We start from the raw sequence: 19113 nt of genomic DNA on the forward strand, positions 1-19113 counted from the left end.
GTTCCTCTTTCTCCACATCCTCGCCAGCATCTGCTGTCACCTGAATTTTTGATCTTAGCCATTCTGACTGGTGTGAGGTGGAATCTCAGGGTTGTTTTGATTTGCATTTCCCTGATGATTAAGGATGTTGAACATTTTTTCAGGTGCTTCTCTGCCATTCGGTATTCCTCAGGTGAGAATTCTTTGTTCAGTTCTGAGCCCCATTTTTTAATGGGGTTATTTGACTTTCTGGAGTCCACCTTCTTGAGTTCTTTATATATATTGGATATTAGTCCCTTATCTGATTTAGGATGGGTGAAGATCCTTTCCCAATCTGTTGGTGGTTTTTTTGTCTTATTGATGGTGTCTTTAGCCTTGCAGAAGCTTTGTAGTTTCATGAGGTCCCACTTGTTAATTCTAGATCTTACAGCACAAGCCATTACTGTTCTATTCAAATTTTTCCCCTGTGCCCATATCTTCAAGGCTTTTCCCCACTTTCTTCTCTATAACTTTCAGTGTCTCTGGTTTTATGTGAAGTTCCTTGATCCACTTAGACTTGACCTTAGTACAAGGAGATAGGAATGGATCGATTCTCATTCTTCTACATGTTAACAACCAGTTGTGCCAGCACCATTTGTTGAAAATGCTGTCTTTCTTCCACTGGATGTTTTTAGCTCCCTTGTTGAAGATCAAGTGACCGTAGGTGTGTGGGTTCATTTCTGGGTCTTCAAATCTATTCCATTGGTCTATTTGTCCACGTGAAGGTTGGCTTTCTATTATTTATTTTGTTATTGAAGATCAGCCTTAGTCCATGGTGATCTGATAGGATGCATGGGACAATTTCAATGTTTTTGTATCTGTTGAGTCCTGTTTTGTGCCCAATTACGTGGTCAATTTTGGAGAAGGTACCATGAGGTGCTGAGAAGAAGGTGTATCCTTTTGTTTTAGGGTAAAATGTTCTGTAGATATCTGCCAGATCCATTTGATCCATAACTTCTGTTAGTTTCACTGTGTCCCTGTTTAGTTTCTGTTTCCATGATCTGTCCATTGGTGAAAGTGGTGTGTTGAAGTCTCCCACTATTATTGTATGAGGTGCAATGTGTGCTTTGAGATTTACTAAAGTTTCTTTAATGAATGAGGCTGCCTTTGTATTTGGAGCATAGATATTCAGGATTGATAGTTCCTCTTGGAGGATTTTACCTTTGATGACTATGAAGTGCCTCTCCCTGTCTTTTTTGATGACTTTGGGTTGGAAGTCAATCTTATCTGATATTAGAATGGCTACTCCAGCTTGTTTCTTCAGACCATTTGCTTGGAAAATTGTTTTCCAGCCTTTCATTCTGAGGTAGTGTCTATCTTTTTCTCTGAGATGAGTTTCCTGTAAGCAGCAAAATGTTGGGTCTTGTTTGTGTAGCCAGTTTGTTAGTCTATGTCTTTTTATCGGGGAGTTGAGTCCATTGATATTAAGAGATATTAAGGAAAAGTAATTGTTGTTTCCTGTTATTTTTGTTGTTAAAGTTGGCATTCTGTTCTTGTGGCTGTCTTCTTTTAGGTTTGTTGAGGGATTACCTTCTTGTTGTTTCTAGGGCGTGGTTCCTGTCCTTGTATTGGTTTTTTTCTGTTATTATCCTTTGAAGGGCTGGATTCGTGGAGAGATAATGTGTGAATTTGGTTTTGTCGTGGAATACTTTGGTTTCTCCATCTATGTTAATTGAGAGTTTGGCTGGGTATAGTAGCCTGGGCTGGAGTTTGTGTTCTTTTAGTGTCTGTATAACATCTGTCCAGGATCTTCTGGCTTTCATAGTCTCTGGTGAAAAATCTGGTGTAATTCTGATAGGCTTGCCTTTATATGTTACTTGGCCTTTTTCTCTTACTGCTTTTAGTATTCTATCTTTATTTAGTGCATTTGTTGTTCTGATTATTATGTGTCGGGAGGTATTTCTTTTCTGGTCCAGCCTATTTGGAGTTCTGTAGGCTTCTTGTATGTTCATGGGCATCTCTTTCTTTAGATTTGGGAAGTTTTCTTCTATAATTTTGTTGAAGATGTTTGCTGGTCCTTTGAGTTGAAAATCTTTATTCTCATCCACTCCTATTATCCGTAGGTTTGGTCTTCTCATTGTGTCCTGTATTTCCTGGATGTTTTGAGTTAGGATCTTTTTGCATTTTCCATTTTCCTTGATTGTTGTGCCCATGTTCTCTATGGAATCTTTTGCACCTGAGATTCTCTCTTCCATCTCTTGTATTCTGTTGCTGATGCTTGCATCTATGGTTCCAGATTTCTTTCCTAGGGTTTCTATCTCCAGTGTTGCCTCATTTTGGGTTTTCTTTATTGTGTCTACTTCCCTTTTTAGGTCTAGTATGGTTTTGTTCATTTCCATCATCTGATTGGATGTGTTTTCCTGTTTCTCTTTAAGGACTTCTACCAGTTTGGTTGTGTTTTCCTGTTTTTCTTTAAGGACTTGTAACTCTTTAGCCATGTTCTCCTGTAGTTCTTTAAAGTCCTTCTTGATGTCCTCTACCATCATCATGAGATATGCTTTTAAATCCAGGTCTAGTTTTTCAGGTGTGTTGGGGTGCCCTGGACTGGGCGAAGTGGGAGTGCTGGGTCCTGATGATGGTGAGTGGTCTTGGTTTCTGTTAGTAAGATTCTTACCTTTACCTCTCGCCATCTGGTAATCTCTGGAGTTGTTATAGTTGTCTCTGTTCAGAGGTTGTTCTTCTGGGGATTCTGAGTATCTTCTGTCAGCAGACCTGTACAGACTAAGTTCGGTGGAGTCCCAGAGCCAAGATGGCGCTCCCTGCAGGGCAGGTCACTGTTCTCCGGCTGGGAGGGTGTCGGATGTCTGCGGCCCCAGAAGGGTGCTGCCTCAGCAGTTCTGTGGCTCCCGCCTGTCCCAGAAGCTGTCTGCCTCTGTGGTCCTCACTCTGACCTGTACAGACTAAGTTCGGCGGAGTCCCGGAGCCAAGATGGTGCTCCCTGCAGGGCAGGTCACTGTCCTCCGACTGGGATGGTGCCGGATGTCTGCGGCCCCTAAAGGGTGCTGCCTCAGCAGCTCTGTGGCTCCCGCCTGTCCCAGAAGCCGTCTGCCCCCGTGTTCCCCACTCTGACCTGTAGAGACTAAGCTCGGCGGAGTCCCGGAGCCAAGATGGCGCTCCCTGCAGGGCAGGTCACTGTCCTCCGACTGGGAGGGTGCCGGATGTCTGCGGCCCCAAAAGGGTGGTGCCTCAGCGGCTCTGTGGCTCCCGCCTGTCCCAGAAGCTGTCTGCCTCTGTGGTCCTCACTCTAACCTGTAGACTAAGTTTGGCGGAGTCCCGGAGCCAAGATGGCGCTCTCTGCAGGGCAGGTCTCTGTCCTCCGGCTGGGAGGGTGGCGGAAGTCTGCGGCCCCAAAAGGGTGCTGCCTCAGCGGCTCTGTGGCTCCTGCCTGTCCCAGAAGCTGTCTGCCTCTGTGGTCCCCACTCTGACCTGTACAGACTAAGTTCGGCGGAGTCCCGGAGCCAAGATGGCGCTCCCTGCAGGGCAGGTCACTGTCCTCCGACTGGGAGGGTGCCGGATGTCTGCGGCCCCTAAAGGGTGCTGCCTCAGCAGCTCTGTGGCTCCCGCCTGCCCCAGAAGCCGTCTGCCCCCGTGGTCCCCACTCTGACCTGTACAGACTAAGCTCGGCGGAGTCCCGGAGCCAAGATGGCGCTCTCTGCAGGGCAGGTCACTGTCCTCCGACTGGGAGGGTGCCAGATGTCTGCGGGCCCAAAAGGGTGCTGCCTCAGCAGCTCTGTGGCTCCCGCCTGTCCCAGAAGCTGTCTGCCTCTGTGGTCCTCACTCTAACCTGTAGACTAAGTTCGGCGGAGTCCCGGAGCCAAGATGGCGCTCCCTGCAGGGCAGGTCACTGTCCTCCGACTGGGAGGGTGCCAGATGTCTGCGGCCCCAAAAGGGTGCTGTCTCAGCGGCTCTGTGGCTCCCGCCTGTCCCAGAAGCTGTCTGCCTCTGTGGTCCTCACTCTAACCTGTAGACTAAGTTCGGCGGAGTCCTGGAGCCAAGATGGTGCTCTCTGCAGGGCAGGTCTCTGTCCTCCGGCTGGGCAACAAATTCTTATTGGATATTTTCTTCATTTTCATTTCAAATGTTATGCCCCCGGAAACCCTCTATACCATCCCCTCTCCCCCTGCTTCTATGAGGGTGTTCCTCCACACACCCACCCACTACCACCTCTCTGTCCTCAGTTCCTTCCCCTACACTGGGGCATGTATTGAGCCTTCATGGGACCAAGAACCACTCCTCCCACTGATGCATGACAAGGCCACCCTCTGCAAGTTATGCAGCTGGAGCTTTGTGTACTCCTTAGTTGATGGCTTAGTCCCTGGGGGTTCTTGGGGGACTGGTTGATGGATATTGTTCTTCCTGTGGGGTTGAAATCCCCTTCACTTCCTTTGGTCCTTTCTCTAACTCCTCTATTGTGGACCCCATGCTCAGTTCAATGATTGGTTTGAGCATCTGTCCCTGTATTTGTAAGGCTCTGGCAGGGTCACTCAGGAGACAGCCATACCAGCCTCTTTTTGGATGCACTTCTTGGCATCCACAAAGGTGTCTGGGTTTGGTAACTGTATATGGGATGAATCTTCAGTTGGAACAGTCTCTGGATGGCCTTTCCTTCAGTCTCTGCTCTACTCTTTATCTCCATATTTGCTCCTGTGAGTATTTTGTTCTCCTTCTAAGAAGGACTGAAGCACCCACACTTTTGTCTCCCTTCTTCTTGAGCTTCCTATGGTTTGTGAATTCTATCTTGTTTATATATAGCTTTTGGGCTAATATCCACTAATCAGTGAGTGCATACCATGCGTGCTATTTTGCCATTGAGTTACCTCACTCAGGATGATATTTTCTAGTTCTATACATTTGGCGAAGAAGTTCATGAATTCATCACTTTTATTTATTTATTTTTATTAGATATTTTCTCTATTTACATTTCAAATGGTATCCCTTTTCCTAGTTTCTCCCCTGAAAATCCCCTATCCTCTACCCCCTCCTCAGGCTCACCAATCCACCCTCTTCTGATTCCTGGCCTAGGCATTTTCCTATACTGGGGCTTAAAACCTTCCCAGTCAAAGGGCCTCGCCTCCCATTGATGACCGACTAGGCCATCCACTGCTACTTATGCAGCTAGAGCCACGATTCCCATAATGCGTTTTCTTTGATTAGTGGTTTAGTCCCAGGTAGCTCTGGGGTTACTGGTTAGTTCATATTGTTGTTCCTCCTATGGGGCTGCAAACCCCTGCAGCTGAAAGGGTACTTTCTCTAGCTTCTTCAATGGGGGCTTTGTGCTCTATCTAATGGATGACTGTGATCATCCACTTCTCTATCAGTCAGGTACTGACAGAGCCTCTCAGTAGACAATTATACCAGAACAAGGCCACACCTAATCCAACAAGGCCACACCTCCAAATATGTGCAAGAATATACAAACCATCACAGTTGGCTTTCTCTTATTTATGTTGTTATTGAAGATTAGCCTTAGTCCCTGGAGATCTGATAGAATGCATGGGATAAGTTCAATATTTTTGTATCTGTTGAGGTCTGTTTTGTGACCAATTATATAGTCAGTTTTGGACAAGGTACCATGAGGTGCTGAGAAGAAGGTATATCCTTTTGTTTTAAAATAAAATGTTCTGTAGATATCTGTTAAATCCATTTGGTTCATAACTTCTGTTAGTTTCAATGTGTCTCCGTATTCTGTTGTTGATGCTTGCATCTATGGTTTCTGATTTCTTTCCTAGGATTTCTATCTCCAGAGTTGTCTTCTTTTGGGCTTTCTTCATTGTTTCTACTTCCATTTTTAGATCTTGGATGGTTTTGTTCAATTCCATCACCTGTTTGGTTGTGTTTTCCTATAATTCTTTAAGGGATTTTTGTGTTTCCTTTCTAAGGTCTTCTACCTGTTTAGCAGTGTTCTCTTTGATTTCTTTAAGTGAGTTATTAATGCCCTTCTTAAAATCCTCTACCAGCATCATGAGATGTGATTTTAGATCCTAATCTTGCTTTTCGGGTGTGTTGGGGTATCTAGGACTTGCTGTGGTGGGCATACTGGGTTCTGATGATGCCCAGTGTTCTTGGTTTCTGTTAGCAAGATTCTTTTGTTTGCCTTTTGCCATCTGGTAATCTCTGGTGTTAGATGTTCTAGCTGTCTCTGGCTGGAGCTTGTTCCTCCTGTGATTCTTTAGCCTCTGTTAGCACTCCTGGGAAATCAACTCTCTCCTGCATCCCAGTGGTCAGAATACTCTCTGCAGGTAAGCTCTCCTCTTGCAGGGAAGGTTCACAAAAGTCTGGAGCTCAGATCCACCTCCTGATTCCTGGGGTCAGAGCTCCCCTCCCCCCCAGGAGGCAGACTCTCCTCTGGCAGGGAAGGTGTCCAGGGTTCTGGGTCTCAGCTCTGTCTCCTGGCTGAGGATGAAGGCAGAAAGGACCCTGTCCAAGAAGTTCTATTACTTATGGTGCCAAAATGGTCTCCTGCATAAAATGGTCTCAGTGATCCCAAGATTCTAGGTGTGCTAGGGCCTCCCTTTGTCCTTTGATGCTGGTCCTGCTAGGTCAAGACCCTCTAGGATTTTTGGAACTGATGTTGCATTTAACTCACCAGTGATCTCAAGGTCCTGGGTATGCTAGGGTGCCTGAAGCATGGAGAGTCTTCTGGGGACCTTGGGGCCTTCCACAGATATCACTCTGAAAATAGTGTGAGAATGGTATCGACCAGAACGAACCCAGCCACTGGTCGGGCATGTGTCCTTTGTCCCTGTTCCTGCTAGCACAAGACTCTTTGAGATTATCACTTTTATCTCTTGTATTTTGTTTGTTATGCTTGCATCAATGTCACCTGACATCTTTCCTAGGTGTTCTTTTTTTTTAATTTATTTTTTAATTAGGTACTTTGTTTTCTTTTTTATATAAATATTTTTATTAGGTATTTTCTTCATTTACATTTCCAATGCTATCCAAAAAGTCCCCCATACCCTACTCCGGACACTCCCCTACCCACTCACTCCCATTTCTTGGCCCTGGCATTTCCCTGTACTGAGGCATATAAAGTTCACACGACCAATGGGCCTCTCTTTCCACTGATGGTTTTGTATTTTCTTTGATTGTTGTGCCGATGTTCTCAATGGAAACAGGGACACAGTGAAACTAACAGAAGAGATGAAACAAATGGACTTAACAGATATCTACAGAACATTTTTATCCTAAAACAAAAGGATATACCTTCTTCTCAGCACCTCACGACCTTCTCCAAAATTGACCATATGATTGGTCACAAAACAGGCCTCAACAGATACAAAAATATTGAAATTGTCCCATGCATCCTATCAGACCACCATGGACTAAGGCTGATCTTAAAATAACAACATAAATAATGGAAAGCCAACATTCACGTGGAAACTGAACAGCACATTTCTCAATAATACCTTGGTCAAGGAAGGAATAAAGAAAGAAATTAAAGACGTTTTAGAGTTTAATGAAAATGAAGCCATGAGAAAAAAAAGCAATGGGGTAGCTAGGGCACAGGGTCGGCTGACACTCGCCAGCTACCCACAACACCCGCCACAGGATCTTAAGACTTCTGGTGAGTGGAACACAGCTTCTGCTCCAATCCAATTGCGCGCGGGACCTGAGAATGCATTAGTTAGGGAAGCAGAAACCAGCCGGAGTAGGGCCACAGGCCTCATCCGGCCGGATCAGCACCGGGGTAGCTAGAGCGCAGGGTCGGCTGACACCCGCCAGCTACCCACGACTCCCGCCACAGGATTTTGAGACTGCTGGTGAGTGGAACACAGCTTCTGCTCCAGTCCAATCACGCGGGACCTGAGACTGCTTTGGTTGGGGAGGCAGAAATCCGGCCTATGTAGGGCCACAAGCCTCTTCCGATCAGAAAAGCACCGGGGTAGCTAGGGCGCAGGGTCGGCTGACACTCGCCAGCTACCCACAACACCCGCCACAGGATCTTAAGACTTCTGGAGAGTGGAACACAGCTTCTGCTCCAATCCAATTGCGCACGGGACCAGAGACTGCATTAGTTAGGGAAGCAGAAAACCGGCCTGAGTAGGACCACAGGCCTCTTCCGGCTGGACCAGCACCGGGGTACCGCCAGCTACCCACGACCCCCGCCACAGGATTTTGAGACTGCTGGTGAGTGGAACACAGCTTCTGCTCCAATCTTTAAACAGTGACAATGACAACAACTAACCCCAGAGATTACCAGATGGCGAAAGGTAAACGTAATAATCTTACTAACAGAAACCAAGACCACTCACCATCATCAGAACCCAGCACTCCCACTTCGCCCAGTCCAGGGCACCCCAACACACCGGAAAAGCTAAACACGGATCTAAAAGCATATCTCATGATGATGGTAGAGGACATCAAGAAGGACTTTAATAACTCACTTAAAGAAATAAAGGAGAACACTGCTAAAGAGTTACAAGTCCTTAAAGAAAAACAGGAAAACACAACCAAACAGGTAGAAGTCCTTAAAGAAAAACAGGAAAACACATCCAAACAGATGATGGAAATGAACAAAACCATACTAGACCTAAAAAGGGAAGTAGACACAATAAAGAAAACCCAAAATGAGGCAACACTGGAGATAGAAACCCTAGGAAAGAAATCTGGAACCATAGATGCGAGCATCAGCAACAGAATACAAGAGATGGAAGAGAGAAATTCAGGTGCAGAAGATTCCATAGAGAACATCGGCACAACAATCAAGGAAAATGTAAAATGCAAAAAGATCCTAACTCAAAACATCCAAGAAATACAGGACACAATGAGAAGACCAAACCTACGGATAATAGGAGTGGATGAGAATGAAGATTTTCAACGCAAAGGACCAGCAAACATCTTCAACAAAATTATAGAAGAAAACTTCCCAAATCTAAAGAAAGAGATGCCCATGAACATACAAGAAGCCTACAGAACTCGAAATAGACTGGACCAGAAAAGAAATACCTCCCGACACATAATAATCAGAACAACAAATGCTCTAAATAAAGATAGAATACTAAAAGCAGTAAGAGAAAAAGGCCAAGTAACATATAAAGGCAAGCCTATCAGAATTACAACAGATTTGTCACCAGAGACTATGAAAGCCAGAAGATCCTGGACAGATGTTATACAGACACTAAAAGAACACAAATTCCAGCCCAGGCTACTATACCCAGCCAAACTCTCAATTAACATAGATGGAGAAACCAAAGTATTCCACGACAAAACCAAATTCACGAATTATCTCTTCACGAATCCAGCCCTTCAAAGGATAATAACAGAAAAAAACCAATACAAGGACAGGAACCACGCCCTAGAAAGAACAAGAAGGTAATCCCTCAACAAACCTAAAAGAAGACAGCCACAAGAACAGAATGCCAACTTTAACAACAAAAATAACAGGAAACAACAATTACTTTTCCTTAATATCTCTTAATATCAATGGACTCAACTCCCCGATAAAAAGACATAGACTAACAAACTGGCTACACAAACAAGACCCAACATTTTGCTGCTTACAGGAAACTCATCTCAGAGAAAAAGATAGACACTACCTCAGAATGAAAGGCTGGAAAACAATTTTCCAAGCAAATGGTATGAAGAAACAAGCTGGAGTAGCCATTCTAATATCTGATAAGATTGACTTCCAACCCAAAGTCATTAAAAAAGACAGGGAGGGACACTTCATACTCATCAAAGGTAAAATCCTCCAAGAGGAACTATCAATCCTGAATATCTATGCTCCAAATACAAAGGCAGCCACATTCATTAAAGAAACTTTAGTAAATCTCAAAGCACACATTGCACCTCATACAATAATAGTGGGAGACTTCAACACACCACTTTCACCAATGGACAGATCATGGAAACAGAAACTAAACAGGGACACAGAGAAACTAAGAGAAATTATGAATCAAATGGATCTGGCAGATATCTACAGAACATTCTATCCTAAAACAAAAGGATATACCTTCTTCTCAGCACCTCATGGTACCTTCTCCAAAATTGACCACATAATTGGTCACAAAACAGGACTCAACAGATACAAAAACATTGAAATTGTCCCATGCATCCTATCAGATCACCATGGACTAAGGCTGATCTTCAATAACAAAATAAATAATAGAAAGCCAACCTTCTCGTGGAAACTGAACAACACTCTTCTCAATGATACCTTGGTCAAGGAAGGAATAAAGAAAGAAATTAAGGACTTTTTAGAGTTCAATGAAAATGAAGCCACAACATACCCAAACTTATGGGACGCAATGAAAGCATTTCTAAGAGGAAAACTCATAGCTCTGAGTGCCTCCAAAAGGAAACTAGAAAGAGCACACATTAGCAGCTTGACAACACACCTAAAAGCACTAGAACAAAAGGAAGCAAATTCACCCAAGAGGAGTAGACGGCAGGAAATAATCAAACTCAGGGGTGAAATCAACCAAGTGGAAACAAGAAAAACTATTCAAAGAATCAACCAATCAAGGAGCTGGTTCTTTGAGAAAATCAACAAGATAGATAAACCCTTAGCCAGACTCACTAGAGGGCACAGGGAAAGCATCCTAATTAACAAAATCAGAAATGAAAAAGGAGACATAACAACAGATCCTGAAGACATCCAAAACACCATCAGATCCTTCTACCAAAGGCTATACTCAACAAAACTGGAGAACTTGGATGAAATGGAGAAGTTCCTAGACAGATACCAGGTACCAAAGTTGAATCAAGATCAGGTTAATGATCTAAACAGCCCTATATCCCCCAAAGAAATAGAAGCAGTCATTAATAGTCTCCCAACCAAAAAAAGCCCAGGACCAGATCGTTTAGTGCAGAGTTCTATCAGACCTTCAAAGAAGATCTAATCCCAGTTCTTCACAAACTATTCCACAAAATAGAAACAGAAGGTACTCTACCCAACTCATTCTATGAAGCCACAATTACTCTGATACCTAAACCACAAAAAGACCCAACAAAGATAGAAAACTTCAGACCAATATCCCTTATGAATATTGATGCAAAAATCCTCAATAAAATTCTTGCTAACCGAATCCAAGAACACATCAAAACAATCATCCATCCTGACCAAGTAGGTTTCATCCCAGGGATGCAGGGATGGTTCAATATACGGAAATCCATCAATGTAATCCAGTATATAAACAAACTCAAAGACAAAAACCACATGGTCATCTCGTTAGATGCGGAAAAAGCATTTGACAAGATCCAACACCCATTCATGATAAAAGTCTTGGAAAGATCAGGAATTCAAGGCCCATACCTAAACATGATAAAAGCAATCTACAGCAAACCAGGAGCCAACATCAAAGTAAATGGTGAGAAGCTTGAAGCAATCCCTCTAAAATCAGGGACTAGACAAGGCTGTCCACTTTCTCCATACTTATTCAACATTGTACTTGAAGTCCTAGCCAGAGCAATTCGACAACAAAAGGAGATCAAAGGGGTACAAATTGGAAAAGATGAAGTCAAAATATCACTTTTTGCAGATGATATGATAGTATATATAAGTGACCCTAAAAATTCCACCAGAGAACTCCTAAGCCTGATAAACAGCTTCGGTGAAGTAGCTGGATATAAAATTAACTCAAACAAATCAATGGCCTTTCTCTACACAAAGAATAAACAGGCTGAGAAAGAAATTAAGGAAACAACACCCTTCTCAATAGTCACAAATAATATAAAATATCTTGGCGTGACTCTAACTAAGGAAGTGAAAGATCTGTATAATAAAAACTTCAAGTCTCTGAAGAAAGAAATTATAGAAGATCTCAGAAGATGGAAAGATCTCCCATGCTCATGGATTGGCACGATCAACATTGTAAAAATGGCTATCTTGCCAAAAGCAATCTACAGATTCAATGCAATCCCCATCAAAATTCCAAATCAATTCTTCAACGAATTAGAAAGTGCAATCTGCAAATTCATCTGGAATAACAAAAAACCTAGGATAGCAAAAACTCTTCTCAAGGATAAAAGAACCTCTGGTGGAATCACCATGCCGGACCTAAAGCTCTACTACAGAGCAATTGTGATAAAAACTGCATGGTACTGGTATAGTGACAGACAAATAGACCAATGGAATAGAATTGAAGACCCAGAAATGAACCCACACACCTACGGTCACTTGATCTTCGACAAGGGAGCTAAAAACATCCAGTGGAAGAAAGACAGCATTTTCAACAAATGGTGCTGGCACAACTGGTTGTTAACATGTAGAAGAATGCGAATCTATCCATTCCTATCTCCTTGTACTAAGGTCAAGTCTAAGTGGATCAAGGAACTTCACATAAAACCAGAGACACTGAAACTTATAGAGGAGAAAGTGGGGAAAAGCCTTGAAGATATGGGCACAGGGGAAAAATTCCTGAATAGAACAGTAATGGCTTGTGCTGTAAGATCGAGAATTGACAAGTGGGACCTCATGAAACTACAAAGCTTCTGCAAGGCTAAAGACACCATCAATAAGACAAAAAAACCACCAACAGATTGGGAAAGGATCTTCACCTATCCTAAATCAGATAAGGGACTAATATCCAATATATATAAAGAACTCAAGAAGGTGGACTCCAGAAAGTCAAATAACCCCATTAAAAAATGGGGCTCAGAACTGAACAAAGAATTCTCGCCTGAGGAATACCGAATGGCAGAGAAACACCTGAAAAAATGTTCAACATCCTTAATCATCAGGGAAATGCAAATCAAAACAACCCTGAGATTCCACCTCACACCAGTCAGAATGGCTAAGATCAAAAATTCAGGTGACAGCAGTTGCTGGCGAGGATGTGGAGAAAGAGGAACACTCCTCCATTGTTGGTGGGATTGCAAGCTTGTACAACCACTCTGGAAATCAGTCTGGCGGTTCCTCAGAAAATTGGACATAGTATTACCGGAGGATCCAGCAATACCTCTCCTGGGCATATATCCAGAAGATGTCCCAACCGGTAAAAAGGACACATGTTCCACTATGTTCATAGCAGCCCTATTTATAATAGCCAGAAGCTGGAAAGAACCCAGATGTCCCTCAACAGAGGAATGGATACAGAAATTATGGTACATTTACACAATGGAGTACTACTCAGCTATTAAAAAGAATGAATTTATGAAATTCCTAGCCAAATGGATGGACCTGGAGGGCATCATCTTGAGTGAAGTAACACAATCACAAAAGAACTCACACAATATGTATTCACTGATAAGTGGATATTAGCCCAAAACTTAGGATACCCAAGATTTAAGATACAATTTGCTAAACGCATGAAACTCAAGAAGAATGAAGACCAAAGTGTGGACACTGTGCACCTTCTTAGAATTGGGAACAAAACACCCAGGGAAGGAGTTACAGAGACAAAGTTCGTAGCGGTGATGAAAGGATGGACCATTTAGAGACTGCCGTATCCAGGGATCCATCCCATAATCAACTTCTAAACGCTGACACCATTGCATACACTAGCAAGATTTTGCTGAAAGGACCCAAATATAGCTGTCTCTTGTGAGACGATGCTGGGGCCTAGCAAACACAGGAGTGGATGTTCACAGTCAGCTATTGGATGTATCACAGGGCTCCCAATGGAGAAGCTAGAGAAAGTACCCAAGGAGCTAAAGGGATCTGCAACCCTATTGTTGGAACAACATGATGTACTAACTAGAACCCCGGAGCTCTTGTCTCTAGCTGCATATGTATCGAAAGATGGCCTAGTCAGCCATCAATGGAAAGAGAGGCCCATTGGACTTGCAAACTTTATATGCCCCAATATAGGGGAATGCCAGGGCCAAAAGAATGGGAATGGGTGGGTAGGGAAGTGGGGGGCGCTATGGGGGACTTTTGGGATAGCATTGGAAACGTAATTGAGGAAAATATGTAATAAAAATATTAAAAAAAAAAAAAGAAAAGAAAGATGGCCTATTCGGCCATCACTGGAAATAGAGGCCCATTGGACTTGCAAACTTTATATGCCCCAATATAGGGGAATGCCAGGGCCAAAAGAATGGGAATGGTGTGTAGGGAAGTGGGGGGGCGGTATGGGGGACTTTTGGGATAGCATTGGAAATGTAATTGAGGAAAATATGTAATAAAAATATTAAAAATTAAAAAAAAAAGAATTTGTTAATACCTGAAAAAAAGAAATTACAAAAAAAGAAAAGAAAAGAACTTTACATTATCCAACATGAGACATCTATGTGAGAAACTGTCCAACTAATATAGTGCTGGTTTTTAAAACTCTTTTGAAATATGCGTGTGAACATATTACAGGAAGCCTCACAGTACAATGTTTCTGTACATATTTGCAAAAGAAACTTAGTGTTAGTTATTCCTCTCCATATTTCCTCATCTACTTTTCCTCCTACACACCCAAATCTACCTCTTCATCTTCCATTATCACCTTTTCATTCTTTAGAAGACTGTATTTTACCTCCTCATTTTTTCAACATGCTATGACTCTAACAAATTCTTGGCTTGGAAGGTTATTCCAATATAGTTATGTATCAGGCTAATAAGCCATGTGTAAATGTCAATTAGCCGATATAAATTTTACAGATGAAATCATGAACATGTGCTTGTACTAGACAAACATAAGGTATCTGAGCAATTAAAGATAAGTTACTTTCTTTTGGTCCTATTTCCACATATATCCCATTCTAAATGCTGGTATTTTCATTTGTAAAAATATTGTACAGTGATATCTTAATTCTCACACAGGAAAGTATAAGTTCATTGTGCCTGAGATGATATTGCTGCAGGCTTAAGTATCAATAAATGTTTAGAACATACAATTCTTAGATTTATAACCTGAATTCTTACTTTTCGTCATTGAAAATCAAAACTAAGTCCCTAGTTTTTTATTATACCTAGAGCATAAATGACTTGGAGCTATCTATTTCTTAATGATTGCTCAATCCATATCTTTGCTTGTATGTCCAGGATTACTTAATTACAAATGAGATTCTCTAGGTACTACCAAAGTATATTAGAACTGTGATAAGAATTCATGAGTATATCAGAAAAAAAGACATGATGACCTGAAAACAAGTGGGTATTGGAATAACTCCAGGATTCAGGTGGGAAAGACCAGCTTCAATAAATTTGCCATTTATAAGTGTCCTGGGTCAAACATGGGAAAAGTTGGAATGAAGCCACTTCCAGGGAAATTACAGTTTCTGACTGACACATTGCCAGTTTTCTAGAAGGACTTGGTCTCAGAATAATTTTGCAGAAGTGAAATAGTAGGGAGGAGAGTACTCTGTAGAAACTCACATAATGAGTCCCTTGTTCTAACCTGGAGCGCCCCAATTCACATCTGACTATGAGATCAATGCAGAACTTAGATTCTCCCAAAGGAAACATGAAAACCCTTCCCTAACTTCTTTCCAGGTACTCATTAACACCTAACAAACTCCTAAACATCATCAGTAAGCATCAGAAAGGAATGGAGATTTGCTCTGGGGATAAATGATTTTTCCTTCATGGGAGGTATCCCAAAGACACCATGCACACAAATGTGCAGACGCCACAGATGACACAATAATATACTCTCTGAAGGATGTCACATCCATGTACCCTATTATTTTATGAGACTGGAAACTTGGGCTTTGTTAGGTTACCTTCACAGCATTGCATGGAGAATAAGAAACCATTCTGTATTTCATTGCTTTCTTTCTAAGACTAAGAGTGACACAGAGAAGTTCCTCAACCCAGGTACTAGGAGCTGTGCTCTGCAGCTGGCCTTCAGATGAGCATCTTCATCGTGACTGAAGCTCAGAAGGTGGGATTCTTCCAACCATAGACTTCTGCTTAAAATTCTCTTCTCCTTTCTTCAGTGAAAACTGTCTTCTGAAGTCAACATGAAACATTATTTCTATTGGGAGTCAGCAAGTAAACTTAAATAGGTTAATATTTTGCTTTTATCTCAAAGAAATGTCTCTGTCCTAGATCAGTACTCAGGAGAAAACAGCATTCAGTGGAACATGTATGTGAGATGTTGAATTTTCTCTGGTGGATGGGGGCCCTCATGTTTCTACAGAAAATATATAAACAGTAAAATGCAGACTAAGCATCAGCTTGCAAAGGGTGTAATTTGGATTAATTATTAGTAATAAGGATTGTGTTAATAATTTTGGAGGGAAGCTGCAGGTGACACAGCTAAGGCTCTGGCACCTGACATTTTAGGACAAAAATTAAGATCAAGAAAAATATGAGTAGATGAAATGTCTTAGCAAGTTGGATTTTTTTTTCATGGAGGACACATATGTAAGTCTATGTTCATCAGTGTGATCAGAAGACAGCTGGCTTTATTAGAAATATGTGGTGGGTTTGTGTGTGTGTGTGTGTGTGTGTGTGTGTAGTATAAATTTTTCTCAAAAGCCAACAACTTAATTTTCTACACCTGAATTCAATTACACAATTTTATTATTATGTGCCATCTTACATGTTATTCTGATACACATTATTTTTAACATGTTACTATAACATAAGGAAATTCAGTTAATTATTTTTATGCTACATTTATATATTGTTTTATTTTAATGATTTAGTTACATCCCAATTGAAGTCTCCCCTCCCTCCTAATTGTATTGAATTCTGATGATGGAATCACATGTTCAAACTACACTCTTTCCTGTCAGTATTCATAAGCAAAGACCATTGTGTGTTAAAATGTGTGTTATTGTGTTCTTGAGCTACAGGACCAATAAAGATGTAGTTGCAATACAAAATTTATCTCGAGGCTGGAGTAATAAAATCAGGATAAAATTTTATTTGAGTTATTATATATACATTGATTTCCAGGCAATTTACTTGTAGTATGATAGAATAGTGTCTCACTTATCAAGTGAAGAAATTGACTCAAATCAATTGGTAAGTGTGGAGAATAAAACAGAGACCTGAAGAGAGTAGTGTCCTACCTAATCATCACTCCAGGGTCCTGTAAAGCCCTCTCCATGTCTGATCATGGTAAATCCCTGGAAACCACTGAGGAAGTAGTTCTTCAGATCCTCTTGCTTTGCCAGTTTGGGGTTGGAACTGTGGCCAATGTCTTTCTGTTTGTCCATAATTTCTCTCCAGTTTTGACTGGTTCTAAACAGAGACCCAGACAGGTGATTTTAAGCCACATTGCTGTGGCCAATGCCTTGACTCTATTCCTCACTATATTTCCAAACAACATGATGGCTTTTGCTCCTAAAACTTCTCCAACTGAACTCAAATGTAAATTAGAATCCTTCAGTCACATGGTGGCAAGAAGCACAAACTTGTGTTCCACCTGTGTCCTGAGTGTCCATCAGTTTGTCACTCTTGTTCCTGTTAATAGAGGTAAAGGTAAACTTGTACTCAGAGCAAGTGTCCAAAATTTGGCGAGTTATTCTTGTTACAGTTGTTGGTTTTTCAGTGTCTTAACTAACATCCACATTCCAATTAATTTCACTGGTCCACAGATAACAGACAATAACACTGACTCTAAAAGCAAGTTGTTCTGTTCCACTTCTGGATTCATTGTAGGCACTGTCTTGCAGTTTTCCCATGATGCCACATTCATGAGCATCATGGTCTGGACCAGTGTCTCCATGATACTTCTCCTCCATAGACATCGCCAGCGAATGCAGCACATCCTCACTCCCAACCAGGACCCCAGAGGCCAAGCTGAGACCAGAGCAATCCATACTATCCTGATGCTGGTGGTCACATTTGTTAGCTTTTATCTTCTAAATTGTATTTGTGTCATCTTTCATGCCTTTTATATGCATTCTCGTCTCTTCATAAGGCTTGTCAGTGAGATTTTAACTGCAGTCTTCCCCAGTATCTCTCCCTTACTGTTGATCTTCAGAGATCCTAAAGATCCCTGTTCTGTGCTCTTCAAATGTTGAAAACCAGAGTCACTGAAAAATGCCAAATACAGAAGACAGCTTTACTAACACCATTAAGTACTTTATTCCATAAATATGTTTCCAACATTTTGTATGAACAAGATGTGGTGCTCACTGCTATAATTTTAAAAGAATAAGGCTATACTCATTTGTTGATGTGAAATGATTTCTGGTTGGAACCTGACTGACATGGTAAGTGAGTTATGCACCATCATCTGTTCTCCTGTATATAACTGCATTCTGCTGCAGGCTGGACTGAAACTGATGCAATCAATTTTCAATAAACAGTTTAATGTGTAAATGGTCTTGATCAAACTGACACTCTCCCTTCTTCTTAGCTAATACTTTACATTTTAGATAAGGACAGAATCCCTCTCTATATTTCTCTATCTGAACAAACGAGGATACATTGTTATGACTAAGTATTTTCAAGGATGAAATTTATATAAATAGTAAATATATTGCATGTCATTCCATTTTAGTTAGGAGATCTATGCTTTGCTATTCGGGCCCTACTCAGGTGAGAGTCAAGCACTGAACATCATACCTTTGTGCTCTCTAGAGCAGTACAATATGCTGATCATATCAAGAGTAAATAAGAAAAGAGGCGAAAACAGATCACGCTCAGAAGCCTTAAGAGGACAAGGGAGGAATCCAGAATCCACACTGGAGATCTTCTCCTGAAAGACCTTGGTAAAGACTTCACTCTGGGCTATGGTGAAATTGTTTTTCCAATCATCACAAACACCTGCCAAGCAGACAGGAGACAAGACACATTGAAAAATGAGGTGGCAGTGTTATCACTCTGTTTGTCAGTGGCTTGCCAGTCACAAAATTATTTTCTCAGAAGATTAAATTCAAGAATTTAACCATTTCAGCTGCGTGAGAATGACCAAGGCAGTGAAGACCACAAGATAAATACCAGGAGTGGTTATAGCTGTCAGTGTGATGAAACTTATAATCTGACTTGTGGTACTTACACCTGTGAACAAAGAAAACTTTAGATGTGTGTTGGGTGTGTATGTATTTGTGCGGATTCCTTCCTCTTAAGGAGAATAGGTGTCATACCCCTAGAGCTGGAGTTACAAACTGATGTAAGCCTACAACTATAGTTTCTCAGAATCGAGCTCTGATCCAATGTAAACGTGGCCAGGGTTTTAACCTGCTGTGCCATCACTCGAGGCCCACACTGAGAAATTTATCCAACACACTTAACTCTTCACTTCCAATGTGGGGGAGTAG

At 41.7% G+C, this 19113-nt stretch overlaps 1 protein-coding gene across 1 annotated transcript; it reads left to right on the forward strand.

Moving 5' to 3' along the window:
- The first annotated feature begins 16351 nt into the window (after window positions 1-16351).
- On the forward strand, window positions 16352-18367 carry LOC147003417 (vomeronasal type-1 receptor 4-like). The gene has a single exon (XM_085842061.1). It carries the CDS (start codon window positions 16951-16953, stop codon window positions 17869-17871), a length of 921 nt encoding a protein of 306 aa, XP_085698187.1. The 5' UTR covers window positions 16352-16950; the 3' UTR covers window positions 17872-18367.
- The last annotated feature ends 746 nt before the right edge of the window (window positions 18368-19113 follow it).

The sequence above is a fragment of the Mus caroli genome, unplaced genomic scaffold (assembly GCF_978045245.1).
Source record: "Mus caroli unplaced genomic scaffold, Mus_caroli_1 scaffold_8, whole genome shotgun sequence".
NCBI lineage: Eukaryota > Metazoa > Chordata > Mammalia > Rodentia > Muridae > Mus > Mus caroli.